The sequence below is a fragment of the Ceratotherium simum genome, chromosome 8 (assembly GCF_057802395.1).
Source record: "Ceratotherium simum simum isolate JZ-2026a chromosome 8, ASM5780239v1, whole genome shotgun sequence".
Lineage (NCBI taxonomy): Eukaryota > Metazoa > Chordata > Mammalia > Perissodactyla > Rhinocerotidae > Ceratotherium > Ceratotherium simum.
Genome location: NC_141907.1, coordinates 40,557,987 through 40,583,796, shown reverse-complemented (window position 1 = coordinate 40,583,796; position 25,810 = coordinate 40,557,987). Strand labels below are relative to the sequence as shown.

At 39.9% G+C, this 25,810-nt stretch overlaps 1 protein-coding gene across 7 annotated transcripts in view; it reads right to left on the bottom strand.

The window, feature by feature from the left end:
- Positions 1 to 25,810, bottom strand: part of CWH43 (cell wall biogenesis 43 C-terminal homolog) — a 56,985-nt gene that overhangs the window by 10,039 nt on the left and 21,136 nt on the right. For 5 of the 7 annotated variants that reach the window (XM_087434293.1, XM_087434296.1, XM_087434295.1 and 2 more), the window contains exons 6-13: positions 25,520 to 25,608; positions 19,898 to 20,155; positions 17,195 to 17,320; positions 13,295 to 13,374; positions 10,020 to 10,125; positions 9,137 to 9,272; positions 7,311 to 7,460; positions 2,434 to 2,578 (exon numbers count right to left, since the gene is read on the bottom strand). In XM_087434293.1, coding sequence (XP_087290419.1) covers positions 2,434 to 2,578; positions 7,311 to 7,460; positions 9,137 to 9,272; positions 10,020 to 10,125; positions 13,295 to 13,374; positions 17,195 to 17,320; positions 19,898 to 20,155; positions 25,520 to 25,608 — 1,090 coding nt within the window. The remainder of the gene's footprint in view (positions 1 to 2,433; positions 2,579 to 7,310; positions 7,461 to 9,136; positions 9,273 to 10,019; positions 10,126 to 13,294; positions 13,375 to 17,194; positions 17,321 to 19,897; positions 20,156 to 25,519; positions 25,609 to 25,810) is intronic. The other 2 variants (XM_087434299.1, XM_087434297.1) reach the window with 1 other exon arrangement.

Sequence of the window (25,810 nt, the reverse complement as noted above, 5' to 3'; positions counted from 1 at the left end):
CCGCGTCCCACATACAGCAACTAGAAGGATGTGCAACTATGACATGCAACTATCTACTGGGGCTTTGGGGGGGAAAAAAAAAGGAGGAGGATTGGCAATAGATGTTAGCTCAGAGCCGGGCTTCCTCAGCAAAAAGAGGAGGATTAGCATGGATGTTAGCTCACGGCTGATGTTCCTCACAAAAAAAAAAAAGATCACACAGCTAGGAAATCCAGCACCTGCTAGGCTAGTGAATAAGAGACCATATGGAGAGGGAGGCCCAGCCAACAATCCGTGCGAAAGTCACAGACATGTGAGTGGGGCCATCTTAGACCCCCTAGCCACAGCTGAGCCACCAGCTAACTGCACGGGTGAATACAGGCAAGAACAGAAACCACCCAGTCGGCCCACAGAATCATGAGAATATTAAACCATTGTTGTTTTAAGGCACTCAAGTTTCAGGTGGTTTGTTACATAGTGATAAATAACTAACACAGCCTCTGTGATTTCATACTCTCCAGATTTTCCCTTTACTCTTCTGACCTTTCCTTAATCTCTTTTCTCAGATAATTTCCATTCTCGTCCCTCACTCATCACCCCCAAGATAGCCACATTAATTGTGGCTTTACCAGGGCTTTTCTTTGGACTTCCTTTTGCAATTCTCTAACTCCATAAGCAATATCATCCACTTCCATGGTTTCAATGATCACCTAGATGATGGCACCTCCTTAATCTATATCTCTAGTCCTAGTGGCCCTTCTCAATTCCAGATCCATATATCCAGCTGCCTAATGGCAATTTCCATTAATAGCCCACAGATACCTCAACTCAACCTAAAGCTGAACTCATCATCTTTGCAAAATTCTTCTTCCTTATAAATTCCCTATAGTAATAAATGTCACCATCAGAAACTCTCTGGCCAAAATCAGGAGTCCATACTGACTCCACTTTCTGCCTTATCCATGGCAGAGATTAACTCATCTCCCTAGTATCTGTCTTGCCCTTGTTCCAAAGGTGTAGTATTTTTAGCTAGGTATACAAGTATCAAGATTAAATATTGCACCTCCCAACTTCCTGTATGGTAAGGTGTGACCATATGACTAAATTCCAGTCAATAAAATGTAAGTCAAAGTGTTGGAGGTCAGTTTCCTGGAATTTGCCTTTAGAGATAACTTGCATATGCTCTTGGCCCCTTCTGTAACCTTTCCTCTGTCTTACTAACTAGAACATGGATGCTGCCATCTTGGACCATGAGGCAAACTTGGGAACCAAGCCCTTGTAAAGTGGAGCCACAAGACAGAAAGAGCACATTCCTGATACCACGGCATGCCACACCAGTGCTGAATCACCTGCCTAGACTTGTACATAAAGAAATACACTTCTCTTATTTAAACCACTGCCATTTTGTGTTTTCTGTCACGTGCAGAAACCCTCATCATGCCGTGCTCTCTCTCACCTGTCTTTCCAAGCACTTGATAAGATGGATAAGCTTTTTTGTCTGCAGATATTATCTCAAGACAATGAAGTTGAAAACAAAATGTAAAGGACCAAGAAATCTACATAGGGCTTCACTATAATACAACAATCACATTTCTCATTATAAATTAGTGCATTTAGTATTCTAGTGTATATATCAGTCTCAAGGATTTGATTTGTGTGTCAGTTTTTTTCCCCAGAGCATGATTACATCTGGGTACACTAACAAATTCAAGTGTTTTGGACCCGAACAAGTAAGGACTAGTTCAGTGTCATTTAGGGAGGCCCTGTCTGGCTGATCAGCAAGCCTCTCTGTGTGCCGCTTCATTTTATCTTTTACTCTCAACATCGTAATAGCTTGCATAATGTGGTACATCATATTTTCTAAACATGGCTACAATAACTCACTTTCCATATGGTATTCTTATAATGTGACTTTGATACTCCTCGATGGGGTTTATGTTTCTTTCACCTGAAAGTGAGCAGGCTGTGACAGTGGCAGAAGTCACACTACGTGACTCACAAGGCTAGGTCAGACAAGGCAATACAGCTTCTTCCTGGTTCTCTTGGGACACTCAGTCTTGGAACCCAGCCATCACGCAGGAAGGAAGCCCAAGTAGCCCACTGACAGGACCCAGGACCCCGAGCCCAAAGCCCCAGCTGAGCTCCTAGTCAACAGCCAGCACCAACTTGCCACTTGTGAGTCATCACATCGCAAAGTGGATCCTCCAGTCCCCAGTGGAGCCATCTAGCTGTGTGGAGCAGAAACGAGCTGTCCCCATGAGCTCTGTCCAGATTGCAGATTCATGAGCAAAGAGATGATTGCTGTTATTTAAAACCAGTATGTTTTTTGGTGGTTTTCTATGCAACAGTAGATAATTACAGTATATATTAAATTGTTGGGTTGGGTTTTTTTTTTTTTAAACATGAAGAAACGTTTTACTTAATAAATCAGAAATCCTATTAAGACTGTGTTACCTTCACATTACCATGTTCAATGAGCTGTAGATAATCTCTGGAACCAGGTGCTGATGTGATGTATCCCAGAAATATCACTTGATTAGAGCTATTCTTCAGTAGTTTTGAAACTGCAATAGCCTGAAGTTTCCTGTCGAGGTCATCTCTTAAAAAATGCAAAAATGTACCTTTTTATTGTATTCGAAAAACAATTTTTAACAAGTCTTAGGTACCTAAGTTCCCAAAGAATATCTTCAAACAGTGCACAAAGCCAGAGTCATTCCTACTTGGGCAAATGTCTTAATGTGCAAATGAACAAAACAGAGACACACTGCTTCAACGGAGTGAGCTGACAAACTTTGACTAAGAACAACGTGATCTTTCCCCACAAATCATTTGGAATTGAGATGATTTAACTATCTATTCTAAAAACAGCATTTGTTTAATTTTTCATCAGAGGAAATTATATCAATAATCTGAGACCTGGTCATCAGTATGACAGCTAAAGACTAGTAGTCAAAAAAAAAAAAACAGCCAGAAGTACTGGTAAGAGAGAGAATCCTAACATTCACAGAACATACCAGGCTTATATAACCTACTCAGCTCCTTCTACTGAACCCTTTCTAAAAAGTCTCCCTGGCTCTCCTTGTCAAATACTGGCTAAACAGGATGCTTTCATTATGCTAAGCACTGCAGATGTATAACTGAGATAATTAGGCAGGTACCTCAAGCTTTTGGGTGGTTTACAGTCAGTCTTTTTGGGGAAAATAGGGACATCGTATTTCAGTTTTCCTGCCTGGCTGGAATGAAAAATACCCTGTCTTCTCCCCTCCTCCTACCCTCCAGCCTTGCATTGGTGCCTCCCATTGGCTAAACCTACCCAGAAGCCAGAAGGCAACAGACTCAGGGAAATGTGGTTCCCTGCATTGTGTAGCCGAGAGGGAGCTGAGCCAGGAATGGATCCAAGAGCAAATAGGCAGTAGATCAACACAGGCATTTACAGAGAAAGATAGCTAATAAATGATCGTTAAGAAAATACAATGACAAAGGAAGATAGACGGAGATCGCCAAGGACTGAGAAGACTGGAGAGACCTCACAGAGGTAGGATCCGAAGACAGAACTAAGCTTAGATAAGAATGTGTAGACAGCTGAGTACTATTAAAAGATGTCTCAAGAAATAGAAGAGTGAAAAGAATGGCCATTTGTTAAAATCTTTGATATCAGATGCTCATAATAACTGAGAGGCAGGCATTAGCTCTATTTTCAAACGAGGTTAAGAAACATGCCGAAGGTTATTCTCCATCTCCCCTGCCCAGATCCATTCTTGGCCTTCCCCATGCCCTGGGAGGCTGACCCCTGCAGACTTCCTCTCCTGGGCTCCCTTGTCTGCTGATTTCCAGTTAGGTTTGGCCAATTGGTGGCACGAGCAGGAGATGAAAAGGTGTGAGGAGAGAGAAATCGGGGTGTTTTTTCCCCCGTAGCTGCATTCCTCATGCCTTGTGGCCCCTCTTCCTCGTTCCAGATCTCACGGGGCTCTGGAAACACTATTTCCTCTGCCTGTCCCTTCAGCCCTTAGGATGGTAATGATTTCCCACTGTTACTAGTGTCTGAGTGTCTTGGCTCTCTCATCTGTCCCTCTGACCCTTCCAACATCTTGGTAAGTAGTCCCTTCATTAGGTCTGTTCCTTCTGATACACACAACTGGGATTCAAATTCAGTTTAGAGAATTCCAAAGTCACTGCACCACAGATAGTGTTTTCATTCAAATATATTTTAGCAATATATTATTGCCAAAATAATCTATGAATTTGGCTTTACATTTTCTCAGCAGATAAATTTTATCCAGTGATGATAATAAAAATAAAAAGAATACGTATGAGTACAAAGAAAGAGGAAGGAGGTGGGAAAGAGGAGAGGAGAGGAGAGGGAGGGAGGGAGGGAGAGAGAAAGAGAAAATACATTTTATGTTTCCTTATCTGTTAATATTTGATCAGCCCAATAACCTGATATGTGGGCTGAAAAAAATAATTTTATCTGATTTTCAGAGACAAGAGAAACTGGAACTCTCTGAATTTATCTTATAACAGAACCAAAACTATAACTACAGACTACAGGCTCTGTGTTCTTTCTTCTCTGTACATTTATGCATGTTACAGAAAAAAAGAATGATGATTAACTGGTAGCTCGTTTAATTACTTAAAATTATATCAATTTTAGTTATGGTGTATACCTAATGGCTTCTAAGGAATGCTGCTATTTCCTACTTATTGATTGTACAGAGATATTCGTGTAATCGGTCATTTAGAAAATCTTGTTGAATCAGCTAACATGCATAAGCATTCTATAATTCATTTCTAAGATGATTTCATGTTTGTATGCCATAATCACTAGAAAATGAAATTTCTAAATATTTATTCACAGTAAGAATTTTTTTATCTAGGATTGTAGAAAACAAAGGCAAGAGAAAATATGTAATGATGGCTTCACAAATTATTGCAAGTGTGAACTTTCTCGTGTCACTTCTTGGAAGGCCAGTGTTCATGGACAGGTCTTCTAAGGAGTGATACGAGAGCTGTGGCTCTGAGCAAAAAGATGTCACCTCCTACTGTGCTTGGGACACAGCAGATGCCTGATTTACGCTTGAAGAATGAATTATTTTTTAAGCTGCCCAACGTACCTTACATTTAGAATTGGCTGATTTCGTTTAATAATAATGGCCAGCATTAATTGAGCACTTACTGTATTCATGTACTTGGCATGAGGTAATATATCTCGTTTAACTCTCCCAAGAAACCTATGATGTACAGATTTTACAGATGAAGAAACTGAGGCTCAAGGTAGTTCAATAACTTGGGGAAGGATATGCCTTGAATTAGGATTGAAACCATCTTGTCTGATCCCAGGCTATGGAATTCCATGCTCTTAACCATTAAACTACACTGTTTCCCTCCCTCGAGTTACATCTCCTCCATAAGTGTTAGCTACTATTATTACTGCTGTTGTTGTTGTCATTATTATTAGATCAAGTGACTGAGTAAGACAGCAAGTAAAGGATATGGTGTTAATCAGAGAGCTTTAAATATGTGGTTCATAGAAGGTTAGAAAAGGTAATCCTTCCCTCCTCTTTCCCAAACCGTATTCCAAGGGCTGTCTTTTAGTCTTCTCTTCCCTTTCCAGTCTATTTTTTACATTTCAGTGGAGGTTGGAGGGAGTTGAAGAGGGCAGAGAAAAAAAAGCAAAGGAAAAAAAGGAGTGGATTCAACTGTTTCTTAGGTTGAGACTTTGCAACCTTTAAACACAGAAGTGTCTATTTTTTTACAAGATAAACCCACTTCAAGTGCAATTTAAGGTCAGTGGAATGATCTTTGAATGCCTATACTTGCTACCTGAAAATTACTAGAACGAACAGAGGCATTTCTTCACACAGCTTATTAATAAGATATTAACCCAACTATATGATCCATCCTCCAAACACCCTTATTTCTAAGGAGACCAGCAAGAGTCCGATAAGCAAATAGCTCACATTAATTACATTTGGATGCTTTGTTTATATTCCTTACGCTCTAACTTATTTCAGAAAATATTCAAGTATGCTTTCACAGATCCACATAACACTGAAAAAGTGAGGTGACAGGAAAATAAGGGTAGCAGACATGTTAGTTTTGTTCAGGTGAAACTTACAGGACAACAATATGGTTTTCCTAATGTTCTGTATATGACTTTAAAGTTCTGTGGCCTCTTGTGTCATTAACGCGGACAGGACCTGTATGTCGTATTTTACAGAACTAAGCACTTTACATTAGTATTTTCAATTATATTAAAGAATGTTTAGTATGGTAGAGTATAAATTATATACTTTTATCTTTGTACAATATATTGTTGGCATTATTCATGATTTACTCAGCACTAAGTCACTGGTTGTGAATGTTATTCTTTCAAGATAAAACTCATTCTGCATTCCTCATGTCTCCTTGTAGAGGGGCTTTCTTAGAAAACCATCTCTGGCCTCTCTTTCATACCCTTTACTTTGGGGGAGGACTTTTCTAATTATTTAAGTTTGGAAGAATTAACTGGGCATGCTTGTCTTACATCCTTCCTCTCTCTTCTCCTTGGAACCTACCAGTTTGCAGACAGGCTGCTTTCTGACATATTCTCTCCACAAAGGAGAGAGTTTGACAGGGCAGACTCTGCCCCTGCTGGGTAGGTCTGCTGCTTTGGGGAGGTCAGTTTCATGTATTGTTGGGGGATGTATTAGCAGGTCCATGTGGACACACTTACGCCATGTTGTCCAAATAGGTTTATCTGAATTAAAAAAGATATTTTGGTCTCCCTGCCAGATTCCTTTGCCTACCTATCAATTGATTGTGATAACAGGAAGGAAAAAGGAATGTCATTTAATACCCTCAAATCCCAACAGTACTTCCAATTGTAGTAATCCTGTAGGAGAAGGGCATTTCATTTTCCTGTAGTCTGGTTTACCATGTGGATCCAAGGACTTGCAGGCTCTGAGCAGAGTCTACCTAATTCGAATTCTAGCTGTGTGACCCTGGTTGGACAAGTCATATAACCTCTAGTCTAGCTTCTTTATCTGTAAAGTAGGGCTATAATAGTACTAACTTTATACAGAGTGAAGATTAAACACAACAATGCACTTAGCACAGCAGCTGCTCAGTAACCGCTGGCTAACATGGCCGTCACTGCTGCCCTGTACCATCACAAAGGACTGCCTGCATCTCAAATGTTTCTATGCCTGATTTTTAAAACCAGCAACACAGAAAAAAATACTTTGGGAGAAAAAAAGAAGAAAGTAAGAAAGGTCAATGCATGGAAATCAAAGTAATGTGTTGATAACATTTCTTCTCATTTGCGTACTATAAGAAAGACCAAAGAAACCTACTCGTGATTCCCAAAGTGTGTCACAACAAAATCCACCAGTTTGTTGGAGATGTTAACAGTCAGTGTTATGGCTGGTGCGATCTCGCCCTCTGGTGACGGAAGAAGGTGATGCTCTGATTTCACAATTGGGTATCTTGACAAAACCATAATGCTGTATTGGAATGAAAAGAAACATGTGCATCATTGTTGGTCCCACGATATCACGCCGACAGGACTAAGCAAATGTGTTACAAAGGGATGTGTCACACTTCAAGCATCTCACTGAGGGGCGTTCAGAGCAATAACGTGGCAGAGATGTTTGTGGCAGTCTGACCGTTTGTTGCATCCCTGCTATTTAGCATGTCTCTCTGTGTCACTAAGCACAATACTATCAACTCTGTTTTAATAGGTGCTATGGAGGCATGAAAAGGGCAGAATTAGTAACACACAAATCCATTTTACTTGCATTGTTACTCTGGCAACATAATTCTAATATTAATCAACACATTTGGGAATGTACAATCTTGCCAGCGACACAAAAGTAACAATTTACAAAATTAGAAATTACAAACTGTCCAATAAAGATATGAAAACATGTTCCACCTCACGTTAAGTCAAAGAACTACATATGAAAGGGACGAGCAGAGCCCAGACCTCAGCTGGCTTCTCTTCGCTAGCTGCATGCACTCTCTCTCTGGCGCCCTCATGGAGTCCCCCCAACAGGGCCCTTCTACAGGGATGATACCTGAATTTACATGTCCAGATTGTCCTGTCCCACTCGGCCCTCCAGGCTGCAGACAGTTGCCTACTGGATGTCACTTGACTGTCCAGGGGCATCTCAAACTTAGCACAATCCTGCTGCTCGCCTGGTCGTTCGCATCCCATGAAATGGCGTCACCTCCCAGCAGGTATTCAGTTGAAAAACAGACATGTTGCCCTTGTCACTTCCCTGCCCCTGACCAGGAACCATCAGTAAGTCCTGTCAGCTCTGTTCCAAAATAGGTCCTGAATTTGACCCCTTCTCTCCACCTCCACGGCTCCCACTGTCATCTCTCACCTGTGCTATTGCATCTACCTCATCGCCTGTATCCCTGCTCCCATTCTTGCCCCTGACAATCTGTTCTTCTAGGAACAGCCAGAATGATCTTTCAAAAAAGTAAATCAGATCAGATCGCTCCCATGGGTTAAAATCCTCCAATGGTTTCCTATCAGAACTGAATTAAATCAGTCTTAATCATGGATTACGGGGCCCTCTAAGATGAGGTGAGGTGCCACCCTTGACCTCATTTTTCAACAGTTCCCCCTCAATCCCTACACTCAGGCACACCAAGCTGGATCCTGCCTCAAGTCTTTACACTGGTGGTTCCCTCAGCTCTTCCCATGGCTGGGTCCCAGGTCCTTGTCATCATGAGGTGTTCAGAGAGACCTTCCTGACCACTCTACTTATAGCAGCATCCCCCATTGCCCCTGTCCACCCAGTCACTTTCCTTTTCTACATAGCACTTATCACTGTCTCAAATTATCTTATTTATTTCTGTGTGCACATGTTTAGTTTCTGTCGCTTGACAGCAGAATGTAAGCTCCATGAGGACAGCATCTAGGTCAGACATGCTTAGTGCCGTAACCTCAGCTCCTACACTGAATGGTCTATAATGGTGAAGAATTGAAAATATCCAGCAACACAGAAATCATTTAAACAGTTACTGAAATATGCATATCTTTGGCATGTCCGCATCCCTGGCACATATTCATAGGACTAAGGTATGACAATATCAACTTGCCACTCCAAGCCGATGCTGCCTCTTTTTCCAGGGCTATGTTCAAGATTAATTCCCAAGGTACACTCACCCCCAAGTGTGATCCCTTGCACTTGGACCAAAGTCAGTATAGAAACCCAACTTCTCCCCTAACCACATGGTTAAGTCATTGTTCCCAATATAGGGCTTAGAAGCATCGCTCTCCAAAATTGTTATGAAATCTGCACCTGTCCAAAAAAAAAAAAAGTACATAGTGATTAACCAAGCAATGCAAAAACAATTAGCAAAACTTGATTCTTTAACCTTCTGCCTTTACTCAGAAATCAAAAAACGAAGTAATTCCTAATGAGTCACTAAATTGAAGTGGCTCAAATCTGAACTATAAAAGAATTTTCCCGTTTTTAGAATGCAATGAAAACTTGGGACACCTTGAGGAAATGCAGAAAAGGATAAAAGCAAAGCTCTTTACGTATCTTGCTCCACACTCCATGGAGTTGATCTAAGAACCCAACGCCCACGTATTTTAAAGGATGCTTCATACAAAGATGAGCACCCCAGGGCACGGAAACTTAAAAATTGGCCCGTAGGCTCTTGAAAGCAACTTGCTTCACAAATGAGCATCACTCTGCCCCTTCTGCCTCTTAATCCGACAGTTTTCTGGTCCCCAACAGTGGGTCCCCAAGTGACAGGAGCCACCAGCAGGGGCATCTCTAAGAGCAAAGGCATGACAGGAATCCCCTGCAGATATCCAGGATGAGGCTCTGTTCAGAATCAACTGAATTAATTGCTTCCAAACAAAGACAGATGTGGTTACAGAAGCTTAATCCTCCTGCAGCTGCCCACCAACGAAAAGCCTTTTTAAAAGATTAGTTTATGACCCAACAAGCCCTCCTCCTGTTACTTACCATCTTGCTCAAAATAAAAGTAACAATAGTAGTTCCTCAAAACCTGGAACTAATTCCAGCAAGACTTACCTGTTTGATTGAGCAATTGCGCTGATCTTTCTAGATTAGACCATCCTTCATTGTCATAGCCGAACCTGAAAGGCCAGATGGCGGCAGATACCTCTGTGGTTGGTGCCTGAGGAATGGTTTTAATGCTAATTTAGGATAACTGTGAACAATGGCAGTTTCAGTGACCCAGTTTTCTCCACCTCTCTCTACCAAAATTCATATTTCAGCAAAGGAATTTCCTTAGACGTTTGCCCACATTTAATTCATAAAATTAAGGAGATACTTGCTAGATGGTACTGTCGTAATAAATCTGTGAACTTCTAGCTTAAGCTTGGAAATTAGGAGGAATGTTTGGAAAGTGAGCATTTATAATAAGCATTTTTTATAACAGCAAAAAATTAGAAACAATTGGCTGTTGCTTCAATGGAAAATGAATAAATAAATGGTGTCACATACATATAATGGAATACTACACAGCCCTAACAAATGAGTTAGGACTACATATTTCCATATGCAGGAATATCACAAAGATGATTTTAAGTAAAAAAGTAAGTTGCAAAATATATCAGATGTCATTTAGATAAAGTTAAAAACATGAAAAAAACACTATTGTCTAGGGATTTATCGTATGTAGTAACAATATAAAGAGATGCACGAAAATGATAAATACTGGATTCAGGATAGAGGTTATCTTTGCACCGGAGAAAATTAAGATCACAGAAGGATACATAGAGGCCTTTAATATATTTATAAAGTGGTCTGCCAATCTAACTGAGTTATAAATGTTGTCGCTCCCCTACTGTATTGGCAAGGCCAAGGGTCAGGAGCTCAGCCCCCTTTGAGACTTCCTCTTGTGGGTCCCTGGGCTCAGTCAAAGAATGCACCGCCCAACTCTAACCATCCATCTCAAACTAATACCTACTGATCTACAATAGGGATCCTGTGAAAGAGTATGACTGGATTAGAAGAAATCCATCACCACAACTGAAAAGACAACTCAAAGTGGACCACACGAGATCAGGTTGGGAGAAGGATAAGCAGCAACCTCTTTGCATTGGAGGGCCACTACTTAACATAAACAGCTCAATGTGCTACCAACAGAGAGCTGGGCATTTCATCTTTATACAAGAAAGGTTATTCAGTTTAGTGAATGTCATATAAAGAGAATGGAACCACCAACAGAGATTTCAAGAGGTATGATTATATTCATCAAGCTCTCTCTTTTCACATAACTATATATCTATAAATAACTCTGGATTTCATCACTCCAGAGTGATGTTATTCCCTCATTCTTCCCATGTCAGTAAATGCCACCATCCTTAAACCAAAAACATACAAACCATCCTTCATTCTTTCCTTCTCCTCATCCAGCAATATCTAATCCATCAGCAAATCCTATCAGCTATACTTTCAAAATATATTCTAAGTCTATCCACTTCTCTCCAACTCCACTGCCACTGTGTCCAGCCAAACTTCCATGGTCTCTCTTCTGGACAAGTGAAAAAGCCTGCTAACTTATCTCCCTGCTTCCACTCTACAATCCATCCTTCACAAAGCAGCCAAATTGATATATATCATGTTTCTTCACACTACTACTGAAACACTCTGGTAGCTTCCATCACAAAATCAAATCAGAACTCCTTACTGTGCTCTGTAAGGCCCTCACCAGCCTCTCCATCCTCATCTTCTACCGTTCTTCCCCTTGCTCACCAAGCTTCAGCCACTGTCCACTGATGCTCCTCAAACACACCAAGCCTGTGTCCCCTCAGGCTTTACACATGTTCCCTCGGCCTGAATCCTTTACCCCTAGCTCTCTGAACAACTGGCTTTGTCTCAACTTTCAAGTCTCAACTTGAATGTCACATCCTCAGAGCAGCCTTCTCTAACCACCCAGACCCAGTCAATTCTCTACTCCATAATCTTATTTGCTTCAGAGCAGCGTGATCTAAAGTGATAGTCTTTATTTATTTGTTCCTCTGAATACCGTCTTTCTCCCCTACTAGAATGTAAATTCTGTGACGGCAGGGACCTTGTCCAACTTGTTTACCTCTGTATCCCTGGCACCAGGCACACAAGAGACATTCAATAAGCATTTATAAAATGAATGAATGAACAAATAAACAAAAGAACAGGTATTAAATCCAACTGAAATGACTCCTTTTGAAAAGAATCCCTGGCTGACATTAGATATCCTCTTCTGACTGACATTATGTTGCAACAATAACAACTAAAAATTAAAGGGCAAAGGAAAAAGACCATGTAATGAATTACTTACTTATTCAGAAATAGGTACTGAGTTCTAAATATGTGCCAAGCACTCTGTAAAGTACTGGGAATACAAAGGCAAACAAGAGAAGCATGGTCTCCATCCTTGGTATAGTTCTTTATTTAATATGAAAAACTTGCCTGGTAATACAGATTGCTAAAATTCAAAGTTTTAGCCTCAAATTCTGTTTTAGCCAGAACTGTAACTCTAACTGTGTTATGAAACACATCAAACTTTTTATCAGAGCAGATAGAAAGCACAACATTGCAATGACTTACCCTTGCTTCTGCCTACCTATCTAGAAGAGAAAGGGACAATAAAACATTTAAGCAAGAGGGAAAAGGAAGAGACAAGAAAACTTTCATGACCCATCAATACACAAGCTATCCATAATCTGCAAAATCAAAAATTATCTGTAAGATTTTTCTTTTTTTTTTTAATTTTTTAATTTTATTTAATTTTTAAATTTTCCCCCAAAGCCCCAGTAGATAGTTGTATGTCATAACTGCACATCCTTCTAGTTGCTGTATGTGGGACGCGGCCTCAGCATGGCCGGACAAGCGGTGCGTTGGTGCGCGCCCGGGATCCGAACCCAGGTCGCCAGTAGCGGAGCGCGCGCACTTAACCGCTAAGCCACGGGGCCGGCCCCTGTAAGATTTTTCTTAAATCAAAGAATCTCATATTGCTGCGTTCAGCAATATCTACGCAATAGTAGAAAGAAGCCCCTTATAAAATAGTTATTTCATAATTTACATACGTTAAATCATGGAATGACAAAAATAACTTCATACAGCAAAATCATGAGCAGTTTGCCCCTAATATACGGGCCTCTAGTGTCCCAAGAGCCCAACTTCATAAAATAACTCCACTATGTTATCAGCCTGGGACCTGAGGGTTAAAGAGATGAGATCAGAGCTCTGAAGTCATTAGATCCAGGTCTAGAGTTCAGTCACAATGGTGAAGTGACAAATGTGTATATATATATATATATATATCATATCAAATTTTATAAAAAATTTTAATTACTTACCCCTTTGCCCAATTTCCTCCCATAGGTTTTATGCCGTAGTCCTAATCCCAACAACCCTATACCAACAAGCAGCCACAAAACTAAACAGAAAGAACAAATAATTGTTTAAAAGAAACTGTTTGTTTTTAAAAGTAATTTTTATGAAATTCTTCAATCTATTAGCCAAGGATTTTGTGCAAAGGGGAAATGTCTAATTCCTGGGTTAATTTTCATGTGTGACATGCATATACAACCCATACTTTAAACTCAGGTTTCAAAGAATCTTCCCCTAAAAATGTTCCAAGGACCATGAGCTTAAAGTAAAAATAAATTATAAATACATACAAGAAAACAAGTCTCCATGAGCAGGAACCAGCAGGAAAAACACCCTGCAGGACCAAGCCCACAAGTACTTCAGATATTGGAACTTTCAGAACCAGAATATAAAATAAGCATGCTTAACGTACTTAGAAAAATAAAAGAGGGTATTCAACAGGATGACTAAGGAATATGAAATTAAATTAACAATCAGGAAAATGTAAAGAAATCAAATAGACTTCTAGAAATAAAATTATATAATAATTATAATAATTGAAATTAGAAACTCAGCAGACAAGAAAAATAGCAGATTAGACAAAGCCAAACAGAGAATAAGTGCAAGCGGCAGCTTAAAAACAAAGGTAGAGAATATGGAAGAGGTTAAGGGACACAGAGAAGAAAATAAGGAAATCGAACACATATCTAACTGGAGTCAAAAAAGAGAGAAGAGAAAGAATGGGAAAGAGGCAATATTTGCAGAAATAATCCTGAGAATTTTCCAGAATTGATAAAAGACATGACTCTTCAGGTTCAAGAAAGCCCAAACACTCACAAGCGAGATGGGAGGTGAGGGGGATCCATATCCAGATATACCACAGCGAAACTCCAGAACACCAGAACAAAGAAAAATCTTAAGAGCTGCTAGAGAGAAAAAACCGATTATCTTCAAAGGAGCAAAGATTACAATGACAGCTGACTTTTCAACAGCAAAAATGGAAGCCAGATGACAGAGGAATAATATCTTTAATGTGCTGAGAAACAAATAACCAACTACTGAAAGAACAGAAATAGACTGTATAATTTCCAAACTAGAAAGAGGAGTGGGGAGGAGGAGGATAAGAAAAAAAGAAAAAGAAAATCCAAACAATGCAAAAGAAAGTATGGGAAAAAAAGAGGAAAAAAATATACCTAGAGAAAGCAGAAAAAGCAAAAGCAAAGTAAGATGATAGAACTAAATCGTAACACATGAGAAATCACAACAAAAATATATTACATTTTCAAGTTAAAAGACAAAGATTGACATTGTAGAAAAGGCAAAACAATGGAGACAGAAAAAAGATGAGTAGGGGGCCGGCCCAGCAGTGTAACGGTTAAGTTCGGCATGCTCTGCATCAGCAGCCCAGGTTCACAGGTTCAGATCCTGGGCACGGACTTACACCACTCATCAAGCTGAGCTGTGGCAGTGATCCACATACAAAATAGAGGAAAGACTGGCAACAGATGTTAGCTCAGGGCCAACCTCCCTCACCAAAAAAAAAAAAAGATGAAGAGTAGTTGCCAAGGTTGGGAAGAGAGAAGGAAGGATGAATAGGTGGAGCACAGGGAATGTTTAGGGTAGCAAAACTATTCTGTATGATACTGTAATGGTAGATAAATGTCATTATACATTTGTCAAAACCCATGAGAAGTACAACAAAGAGTGAACTCTAATGTAAACTATGGACTTCAGTTAATAATAATGTATCAATATTGGCTCATCAATTGTAATAAATGTACCACACTAATGCAAGATGTTAATAATGGTGGAAACTGTGGAGGTCGGGGCATGAGAGGGTATATGGGAGCTCCATACTTTCTGCTCAGTTTTGCTGTACACCTAAAACTACACTAAAAAATAAAATCTATTAATTTTTTAAAAAGACAAAGATAGTGGCTGCCATTGATAGTGGGAGGGAGGGATGAATAGCTGGAGCACAGATGATTTTTAAGGCAGTGAAACTACTCTGCATGATTTTTTTTTTTTTGTGAGGAAGATCAGCCCTGAGCTAACATCCATGCTAATCCTCCTCTTTTTGCTGAGGAAGACCAACTCTGAGCTAACATCTATTGCCAATCCTCCTCCTTTTTTTCCCCAAAGCCGCAGTAGATAGTTGTATGTCGTAGTTGCACATCCTTCTAGTTGCTGTATGTGGGACGCAGCCTCAGCATGGCCGGAGAAGCGGTGCGTCGGTGCGCGCCCGGGATCCAAACCCGGGCCGCCAGTAGCGGAGCACGTGCACTTAACCGCTAAGCCACAGGGCCGGCCCTACTCTGCATGATATTATAATGGTGGATACATGTCATTATACATTTGTCAAAACCCACAGAATGTATAACACCAAGAGTGAGCCCTAAAGTAAGCTACGGACTTGGGGTGATAGTGATGTGTCAGTTTAGGTCCATCAACTGGAATAAATGGACCACTCTGGTGGGGGATGTTAATAGTGGGGGAGGCGGTACATGTGTGCGGTCACAGGGTATATGGGAAATCTCTGTACTTTCTGCTCAATTTTGCTGTGAAAATCAAATGACTCAAAAAATAAAGTCTATTTAAAAAAACACACAAAACTGTCTAAACAACTTTGTAAATAAACTGTTCCAAATGCCTCAGTTTGATGAATGAAACAATTATGGTTCTTAATAATAATAACAATAATCATAATAATAATAAAGACAAAGATTGTCAGGATTAAAAACAAACAAAAACTGCCAGATCCTGGTTTCAAGAGACATACCTAAAACATAGGAACACACACACACAAAAACCCTAAATTAAAAAAATTTCCCCTAAATTTTAATCTTTTCAAATTATGATGGTACATATATGAAGGTGTTTATATAATGGTCTTACTGCTTTGTGACATTTCTTTTAGAAACATATTGAAATTTTAGAGCCAGCCCTGACAGCCTAGTGGTTAAAGTTCGGCGCACTCTGCTTCAGCAACCTGGGTTTGGTTCCCGGGTGTAGAACCACACCAGTCGTCTGTCAGTAGCCACACTGTGGTGGTGGCTGACATAGAAGAACTAGAAAGACTTACAACTAGGATATACAACCATGTACTGGGGCTTTGGGGAGGAAAAAAAGAGACAGACGAAGATTGGCAACAGATGTCAGCTCAGGGCAAATCTTCCCCAGCAAAAAAAAAAAAGAAAAAGAAAAAAAGTAACCTACGATAATTAAAAAAAAACAAAAGAAATATATTGAAATTTTATTTAGCTTCTTAATTGTTTTCTATCTCTTTGCACTATAATATTTTGTCTTCTTTAGTAAAGCGTCAAGTCATTGAGGGTACAGACCAGTCTTTACATGTCTGTACCCGACATACCACTATGTAGTTACGTGGTGTACTGAATTCTAATACACTATCTGCAAATGTGATACATTCAATAAACATTTTTATTTAATCCAGTCCATTTGAAATCAGTCAGACTGAATAGTAAACTAATTTCATGTTTGAGTTGCTAGTTCATCAATATTCCAAATGTTAACATACTTAATCTCCCAAAAAAGAACAAGAAATGAAATAAATAATCTCAACGATTAGAACAAAGCGTTTTCGAAATTTTACCTGTTAAATCACCGTATCTACATTAGAGGTAAAGCAAAACTAATACACAGTATCTATGGCTGAAATGACATGTTATCAGAGATTTGCTTTAAAGTATTTCACCAAAAACAAGTAAGGAAGATAGCTGCTAACAACATTGGCAAAACGTTAACAATTGTTGGAAGTGGGTGAAGGGTACATGAGGGTTCCTTATATTCTTTAATTCCATATATGTGTGAAAATTTATATTTATAATAAAATGCTTTAAAAAAAAAGAGAGCAGAACTATACTTACAAAGTTTCATGTATTTTTCACTCTTTCTGAAAAGCACTTTAGGACTGTTTTTTGTTTGAAGAAGAAAGTCAAGGCTTTTCTTAGGACCAAATAGCATATTCAGCCCAATAATTACCATCACTATCCCTGTTACAAGAGAAAGAATATATTACATTTTAATCCAAAAATCCTTCCAACAGTAAATTCCATGAGCCTAGATTTTGTTTAAACAGACATACTCTAAAATTATTTTATTGAGTTTATTTATCTCAGTACCTAAGCAATTACTCTAGTAGTATTTTTGATAATTGAGATGATCATAAGAAAATCAGCTAGGGTTCTAGGAATCACACTTTAAACGAGAAGACCCCAGCCTTTTCCTCATGAGGGATTTATTTCTTTTAATTTCCTGAGTGTATCCTAGTTGTTGTGTTGCTAATAGCATATGTCACTGACTGTTGATGGTGCATGGGAGAGTGGAGCACAAGAGAAAGGAGCCTTCTGAACCGCCTCAGGGGCTCAATCTTGTCTACGGAAGAGACTTCACAGGCACCAAGCTGAGGAGCACACAAGGAAATACAGAGGTTCTTAATAGGGCAGCGTTGGCAATAACTCTGGCTTAGGACGGGGGTCCTCACAGAGGATGCATGCTAGAGCCCACACTGTGCCAATAGGCCAGCCAATGAAGTTGAGCTCCACTGAGATGCATTACAATGTATCTTACATGTAAAGTTTACATACTTCTAAAATTGTATATAATCAGAATGGAAACAGAGGTATGATTGAATAATATATAAATTAGGAAATGTCAAGTAAAAATTAACTTAGGTGGAAGCCTAGCAGGAGAAACCTAGACAATAAATTTATAACTAATTTCTGATTTAATACAGATCCTTTTCAATTGTATTAAAAGCTACTCTGAATATTACCAACATTCCTTAGTTTTTGTCGCCTTACCAATATAATGTCACTCTTACTCAAACAAATTCTTAGTTGTTTGAAGCTGTAATAAACCACTGTTTCTGCAATCCCAGAAGTGGTGAGAAGGAATTCAAAAAGCACATCATTCCTACCATTCTAAAGAAATAAACTGATGCTTCGAGTGGCTCTTACTGTCCTTTGTTTTCTCCACGTGGCAGACCCCCAAGCAAAGTGGAGTAAGAAAAAAGCAGGGCATTGGACAGGAAGACAGAGCAGGACAGAGTACACACACCTGAAAGAAACCAGAAGAAACACAAAGTTCGCAAAGGCAAGATTATTGCAGAGGAAAAGGAGTAATGTATGTTTCAAATTAGATGAGAACTTGGGTGTCTACCAGAAATATCAAATTCTCGAAAGTTGTTGTTTTTTTGTTTTTTTTTTTTTAAAGATTTTATTTTATTTATTTTCCCCCCCAAAGCCCCAGTAGATAGTTGTATGTCATAGCTGCACATCCTTCTAGTTGCTGTATGTGGGACTCGGCCTCAGGATGGACGGAGAAGCGGTGCCTCGGTGCGCACCCGGGATCCGAACCCAGGCCACCAGCATCAGAGCGCGCGCACTTAACCACCAAGCCACGGGGCCGGCCCTCAAAAGTTGTTTTAAAATATTTCATACAATTTAACAATATATCCTCCAAAATAGCCTGTCCTGATAGATGTCTAGCTCATGGAGTAGAGAAGTTCATGTGACAACGGACAGAGTAGTTGGATGTACACCAAGGACACGAGAGGGGACCGCAAAGAAACACAAGTAGAAGCCTAGACTTCTGTGCTGCATTCACCCCAACTGGAATTCCATAGTACTGGTCTAACTTCATGTATGGTGCTCCCCCACTACACTGAGGCTCCAGGTGGGCACAGACCCTATGTCTCTTAATCCCCAGCACCTGGCACTGTGCCAAGAACACAGTAGGTGTGCAATAATTTTTTAATCAATAAATGAACAAATGGAAAAGTGAATGCGTGAACAAACAAGAACTGAATTCCTTATTAATATGTTTTGTCTCCTAATTTGTCAAAGACTGTATCCTGGAAGCATCTGACATGCTTTACTTAAACTAAAATGACAGTAATTACATCAGTAATTATAGATCAGTATATATACATTACACATTATACATCGGTATACATACATACATTGTACATTATGCATTATTGCCATAAGACAATTTTTAAAATATTAAACTGAGCTGAGTTTATGAAATTTTAATTTTGGTACATAAGTTCATAACCACTGAAATGGAAAATGTATTTATCCTACAAGTTGGAAATTTATTTACACTACGATTCACATATGTGAGATATATTTTATTGGTAAAAAATCACAGATAAAATTCAAGAGAAGCAAAAAAAAAATCACAATTCCTATATACATGTACGATCCTACATGAGCTCGTGACCATCATGATCATACGTTTTCCTAACATATCATATAATACAAGTGTTACATAGTACCTCTTTTATACTTTATTATGGATTAAACTTGTTTTTTTTCCACAACTAATTCACTTAAAAGGCCTTTGCAGTAATAAATATTACTGAAACAGAGTAATTAAGAAATTTGTTTTTAAGTAGTAATTTAGACATTCCTTCAGTTTTCTTTTTAATCAAGAGAGTCTATTTTAACAGAAAGGCAAAATCATCCTATTTATTTCCACCAGTTACGCAAAGAGCTAAATCCTAGTCAGTCCTGAAGGGTATTTTCAAGCAGTTACTTGAATCTAGATCTTTCAAATGTACTCACCCAAAAGCACATCAGATCTTTCTCTAGCGTAGACCCCTCCTGGGACAAATTTAAAAGCTGTGCACCATGCACAGAAAAATATTTCCAGAAGATAAAATATCATGGCAACGGTCATGGTTTTCCCAGGGCTTGACCCTGAGCTAATAAGGTGTCCAAGCACTGGACGCCACATGGACGCTGTGAAGAGGGCAAGCACACAGCCAGAAACAGCGGCTGCCCACGTGGGCAGGCAAAGGAGACCCGCAGCGGAAGCCACTCCTGTTTGTGAGACAGAGAACGAAAAAGAATCAGACGGGAAAGCAGTCATAGTCTCTTCCATTTTCTTTAAAAAAAAGGGGGCAGGGGAGAGGATAATAAGCTTAGGGGATGGCTGGTTTATACCCAGAGGGACCTCAAGGGCATACTGGTCCAACCTCCAGGCTGATGAGAAACTGAGGTCTAGTGAGGTTAACGTGATTTGCTCGAGGTCGCACTGCTAGTTACTTGCACAACTGGAAGTGGAATGTGTATCTAGTAAACCTCAGTCCAGTGTTATTTCTTCAGGAAGGGCGGGGGGAGGGAAGAAGGCATTTTTAGATTATTTATGTTAAGATCCTAATAGCAAAAACTGAAATTATCTACAACACCAAAAATACGTCCATTTAATTTAACCGGCCAGATCTGGGACATTAGAAAGCACAAAGAGTCAGTGTGGTTTCTAGAATGTTTTTGTTAAGGAATTTTCTAAAGGAATTTCTATCCACTTAAATGCTGCCACTTGTCCTACAATCTGCAAGTTGACTTTCCCAACCACACAGCCCTAAAAGAAGATGTGAATGAGATAGCATGGGACTCACTGCCTTAGCAGTTCTACAACCAGTTCATTCCTCGTCCAACAGCGTAGTAGGTTCTGGGGGCTGTGCAATCTGCCTGGTCCACAGCAGGCACTTACTAAATGTTTGCTAATTTGTTGAGTCAAACCTGAGGAAATATAACATTTCTCCCAGTTCCTGTGAAATCAGCTTTGAGACAGCACATCAGGGTCTTACAGCACCTCATTTTGGAGCCATTAATAAAACATCTTTCCATAGAATATGACATTTCCCAGACATTTCAATCAACGTTGTATAATTGTGACCCACCCTTCAAGGATGTCTACAGCAGACTCTTCACTGCTTGGGGCAAGAACTCCAGAAAAGGAGGAGTGGGGAGCAAGACGTGGATCCAGCCAGATTCCTAGTGTCCCATGGCTCTCATCCATTAATAAGTCCCACTTACACCTCACAGGACAATGCCATGTGACTGTCTGTTCTTCCCCCCTTCAAAAAGAACATCACCCAGATGAACATGAGAACCAGATGCCAGGGCCCTCGACAACCCATGGAGTTTAATTCCACAGTTCAGACCTTCAAATACTTAAATCCGATAATGGTTATTTTAACAACAAAAAATCTTTTTCATTTTGAAATAAATACATGTCATGTCTATTCGCTGTAGAAATTTTAAAAATACAAAACTGTAAAAAGCAATTAAGGATCACCTAAGACTGAGATGATCACAGCCAATACTCCTACGTATTTCCCCTCGGTCTTTTTCTGTGTATACATAGAAGTATTTTTATGTAAATGGAATCATACCACATATTGAGGATTATATTCTGCTTTCTATGTCACATTATATCAAGAACATTTCTCGTGTTATTAATTTTTTTTCCTAAAACATTTTTAGTATATATACTATTCCACTGGATAAATACACCACAATATAAGCAACCATTTTCCTATTGTTGGCCTTTTATGAAGCTTCTGACACTGTGAGGAACATCTTTTTTATCAATTAATCTCTTACTACATCTTTGATTATTTCCTTAAAATAATTCCTTTTTTTCTATAATTTTTTTTAATTTATTTATTATTTTTTTCCCCCAAAGCCCCAGTAGATAGTTGTATGTCATAGTTGCACATCCTTCTAGTTGCTGTATGTGGGACGCGGCCTCAGCATGGCCGGAGAAGCGGTGCGTCGGTGCCCGCCCGGGATCTGAACCCGGACCACCAGCAGCGGAGCTCGCGCACTCAACCGCTAAGCCACCAGGCCGGCCCCCTTTAAAATAATTCTTAAATTCTTACTGTGTCAAGAGATAAAAGAATTTTAAAGAGCTATTACTTGTGGTCAACTGCTTTCCTGAGAGGTTATACCAGTCTCCACTTCCTCCAGAAACCTTGCCAAGAAGCTCAACTTTTGAGCCCTGCCAAAAGTATTTCTTTCCAAAAATCTTTACCAAATTAATGATGAAAATAGTACCATATTTTGAATTTCACTTATTTGATTATTAGTGGAAGTGAATTTTTCCTGTTTACCAGCTTACAATGACTATTTTTTAGAAGAGTATTAGAGTCCTAATTTGATATGCTAAAGACGTTAGAATGACTTTGTTGCTTCTGTCTTACTACAAAGATTTATCTGGAGGGAAAGAAAACCTCTCTTCAAATTTCCCTTGACTGTTATTGCTTTTATTTTATTTTATTTTAAGAATATCTTTCTTTTTTAATTTTATTTATTTCCCCCAAAGCCCCAGTAGACAGTTGTATGTCATAGCTGCACATCCTTCTAGTTGCTGTATGTGGGACGCGGCCTCAGCATGACCGGAGAAGCGGTGCATCGGTGCACACCCGGGATCCAAACCCGGGCCGCCAGCAGCGGTGCGCACGCAGTTAACCACTAAGCCACGGGGCCGGCCCTGTTATTGCTTTTATTTTTAATTTAGTTTCTATTTTTAAATAGGCTATCTATTTTTAAATCCACTAAAATTGTATTTTTAAATACGTTATAAATTCAAAATCCAAAATTCAAAAGGTAAAAAAGAGTCCCTTTGATCCCTGTCACCCATTAGTTCCCCTTAGTGAAGGCAACCAATGTTAGCATTTTCTTCTGCATCCTTCCAGAGACAGTCCATGCATAGGAAGTCCACGCATATATGCACACACATATATATATAGAAGAAATATATATATGTGTGTGCATTTCCCTCCTTTTTTGGACATCAGTGGTAGCATATGACACACACTGTCAGTCACTCTGCCTTTTTCACTTAACTGTTACCTCAACTGTTTTTTGTTTGAGACTGAGTCCTTCCAAATAATCTCCCCCAAATCTTTATAACATCTAAGACATCAAGCAGAATTAATGGCAATTGAATAGTCCAATATTTATAATAACCAACACGTTAGCTTTCAATAGATCAAATTGTTTATACAATAAAATTGTAGGCACACTCTACAGTACACTGGGGTCCTATCAATGTGTTTAGTATATCAATGTCTTTTTTTTAATAGAACTTTGATTTTACTAATTTAATTGCCATCAAGATTTAACGCTCCTGTATCTTTGCGTTTATGAAATTCTGTTGGTCATTGCCATAATTAATTTCATACCGAGACCCAGTTGGGATTGCAAACTTTAACTGGACGATGAAAAAATATGATTTCTTTTTCTACACTCTGCTTTATGATGTGGTTTCCAGAGATGAATCACAGCGAAAAAGTGGGCACCATCTCTAGATAATTAAGTGCGAGCTCCAACTTCTTTCAGGTGAGTGGGCTATCAGAGAGGGAGAAGAAACTCATGAATTACGGCCCTGCTTTCACGTCTGCTGCAAAGAGCCTATTAGAAGCCTTAAATCTGCGTGCCCCTGGGGTCTTTTAAACTGCTATTTTTTTTTTTATAATTTTATTTATTTATTTTTTGCCCCAAAGCCCCAGTAGATAGTTGTACGTCATAGTTGCGCATCCTTCCAGTTGCTGTATGTGGGACGCGGCCCAGCATGGCTGGAGAAGCGGTGCGTCGGGTGCGCGCCCGGGATCCGAACCCGGGCCGCCAGCACCAGAGCACGCGCACTTAACCGCCAAGCCACGGGGCCGGCCTAAACTGCTATTTAATACTTCAGAGAGACAGCAGAACTAGATTAGGTTTGACTCTCAAGGCTAGGACCTTACTTATCTGGGGAAATAAGTATTAGCTTAACACTATAAATTCACAGCTTTTCTGTTCCTTAACTAATAGTTCATGTTCCTGTGAACCTCAGTTTTCCCACGTCTAAAATGAAGCTGCTGGAGCCAGCCTGGTGTCGTAGCGGTTAAGAGTGTGCACTCCGCTGCGGCGGCCTGGGGTTCGGATCCCCGGTGCGCACCGATGCACCACTTGTCGGGCCACGCTGTGGCGGCGTCCCACATAAAATAGAGGAAGATGGGCACGGATGTTAGCCCAGGGCCAATCTTCCTCAGCAAAAAGAGGAGGATTGGCGACAGATGTTAGCTCGGGGCTGATCTTCCTCACAAAAAAATAAAATAAAATGAAGCTGCTAATTACCTGCCCAATAAGCATTTAGCTTATATTCGATGAGAAAAAGCATGCTATAAACGCTGAACAAACTTTTAACGTATTTCATGTTCCTTCTCCCATTGCATACAGATTAAGAAGCTATATATGCTCAATGCAAACAGCATTTACAAAGTTATCTGGCCTTTCTTGAGGAATCTCATGAGGCATATCTCTGATGAGAAGAAAGGTTACTCCTATATTATATTCACACAAACTCCCACAGATCTCGTATGCAATGCCTACCACGAAATACGCAAGCAAGTAAAAACAGCTCAATGTGACTGCAACAGCGTGCTCACACAGCCCCGGGAGAATGAGGACCTGGTCAACCTCATTAATTGAGCAGCCTAGTCGATTACACATACATCTCCATGCAAGGGTGATGGCACTCAGGGTGTACAGAAATTTACTGATTATGTATTCAACCCACATCTTCTATTACCCGTACACATAGTCTCACAGACCCACACACAGCATCTAGCGCAACGCTCTGAATCACCCGACTAATTAATATGTATAAGGACATCTCTTCTCACAGAAACCAAATATAGTATTTGCTCTGTCACAGAATCGGGGATTTTTTATTTAACACTAAAACTGACTCTAACCATTTCTGCCTTTTAAGGGGAAGCCAGAAGCGTGACATAACTCAGTTGTGGGAAAATAAACAGATTGTTCCTGAAATATGACAGTCTTCACCAATATTCTGTGATCCTAAAGGGTGTGACTGGGAGGAGAGGGTCCAAGCCTCTGAATAAGCAAACATGGAGCCCAAAGCTGAGTAGAGGGATGAGGAGCTGAACTGTTACATGTAAAAGAGAAAGGGAAATTGAGCTTCATTATGGAATTCCAAAGGAGGGCATTCCTAAAAACCAGAGAGGTAAGGAATCTTGGAGAGGGGAAGAGGTCTGGCAACGTGGCAACATACAACCCTCTGTCTCCTCAAACCTTCAGTAAATCTGTTACTGACATATGTGTTTGGGAGATGGGGGACATTATGTCAGCATACTTGGGGGGAATAAGACAGCTACAGGAGGAGAGGGAAAATGATACGGAGGAACTAGGAACCTGCAGCCAGTAGTCACTGGAAATCGTGGTGACATCTGGGTTCTAGTGGCTGCAGCTGTTTAGAATAGCCCGCTTGGCAACAGCGTCTATTTGTATGGCTGCCTCGGTCATCTACTTCCAGTCTAGGCGCACACACTTGCAAGTGAACTGGACAGCCAAGCTTAATGACTGGCATATCTGCAGGTCACCTCCACATACCTGTAACCCACCAGATTAAACTGGTACCAGGAAACCAGGAACAAGCCGAAAGCATCAATCCACTCGCCAAGCACAGCAGAACTGCGCCTCTGTAAAAAACGACATGCCATAGGATATCCAACATTATTAATATTTCACTGTCCCAAATATAAAACAGAAATATATCTCTTACCTCTAGGTACATCCAAGAGATAATATGAGTGTGGAACAACCAATGAGATGAGAGCCCATTGGGAACCAATATTATATACATTCAGAACACTGAAGTAATAACAACTTTGACTTGAGATA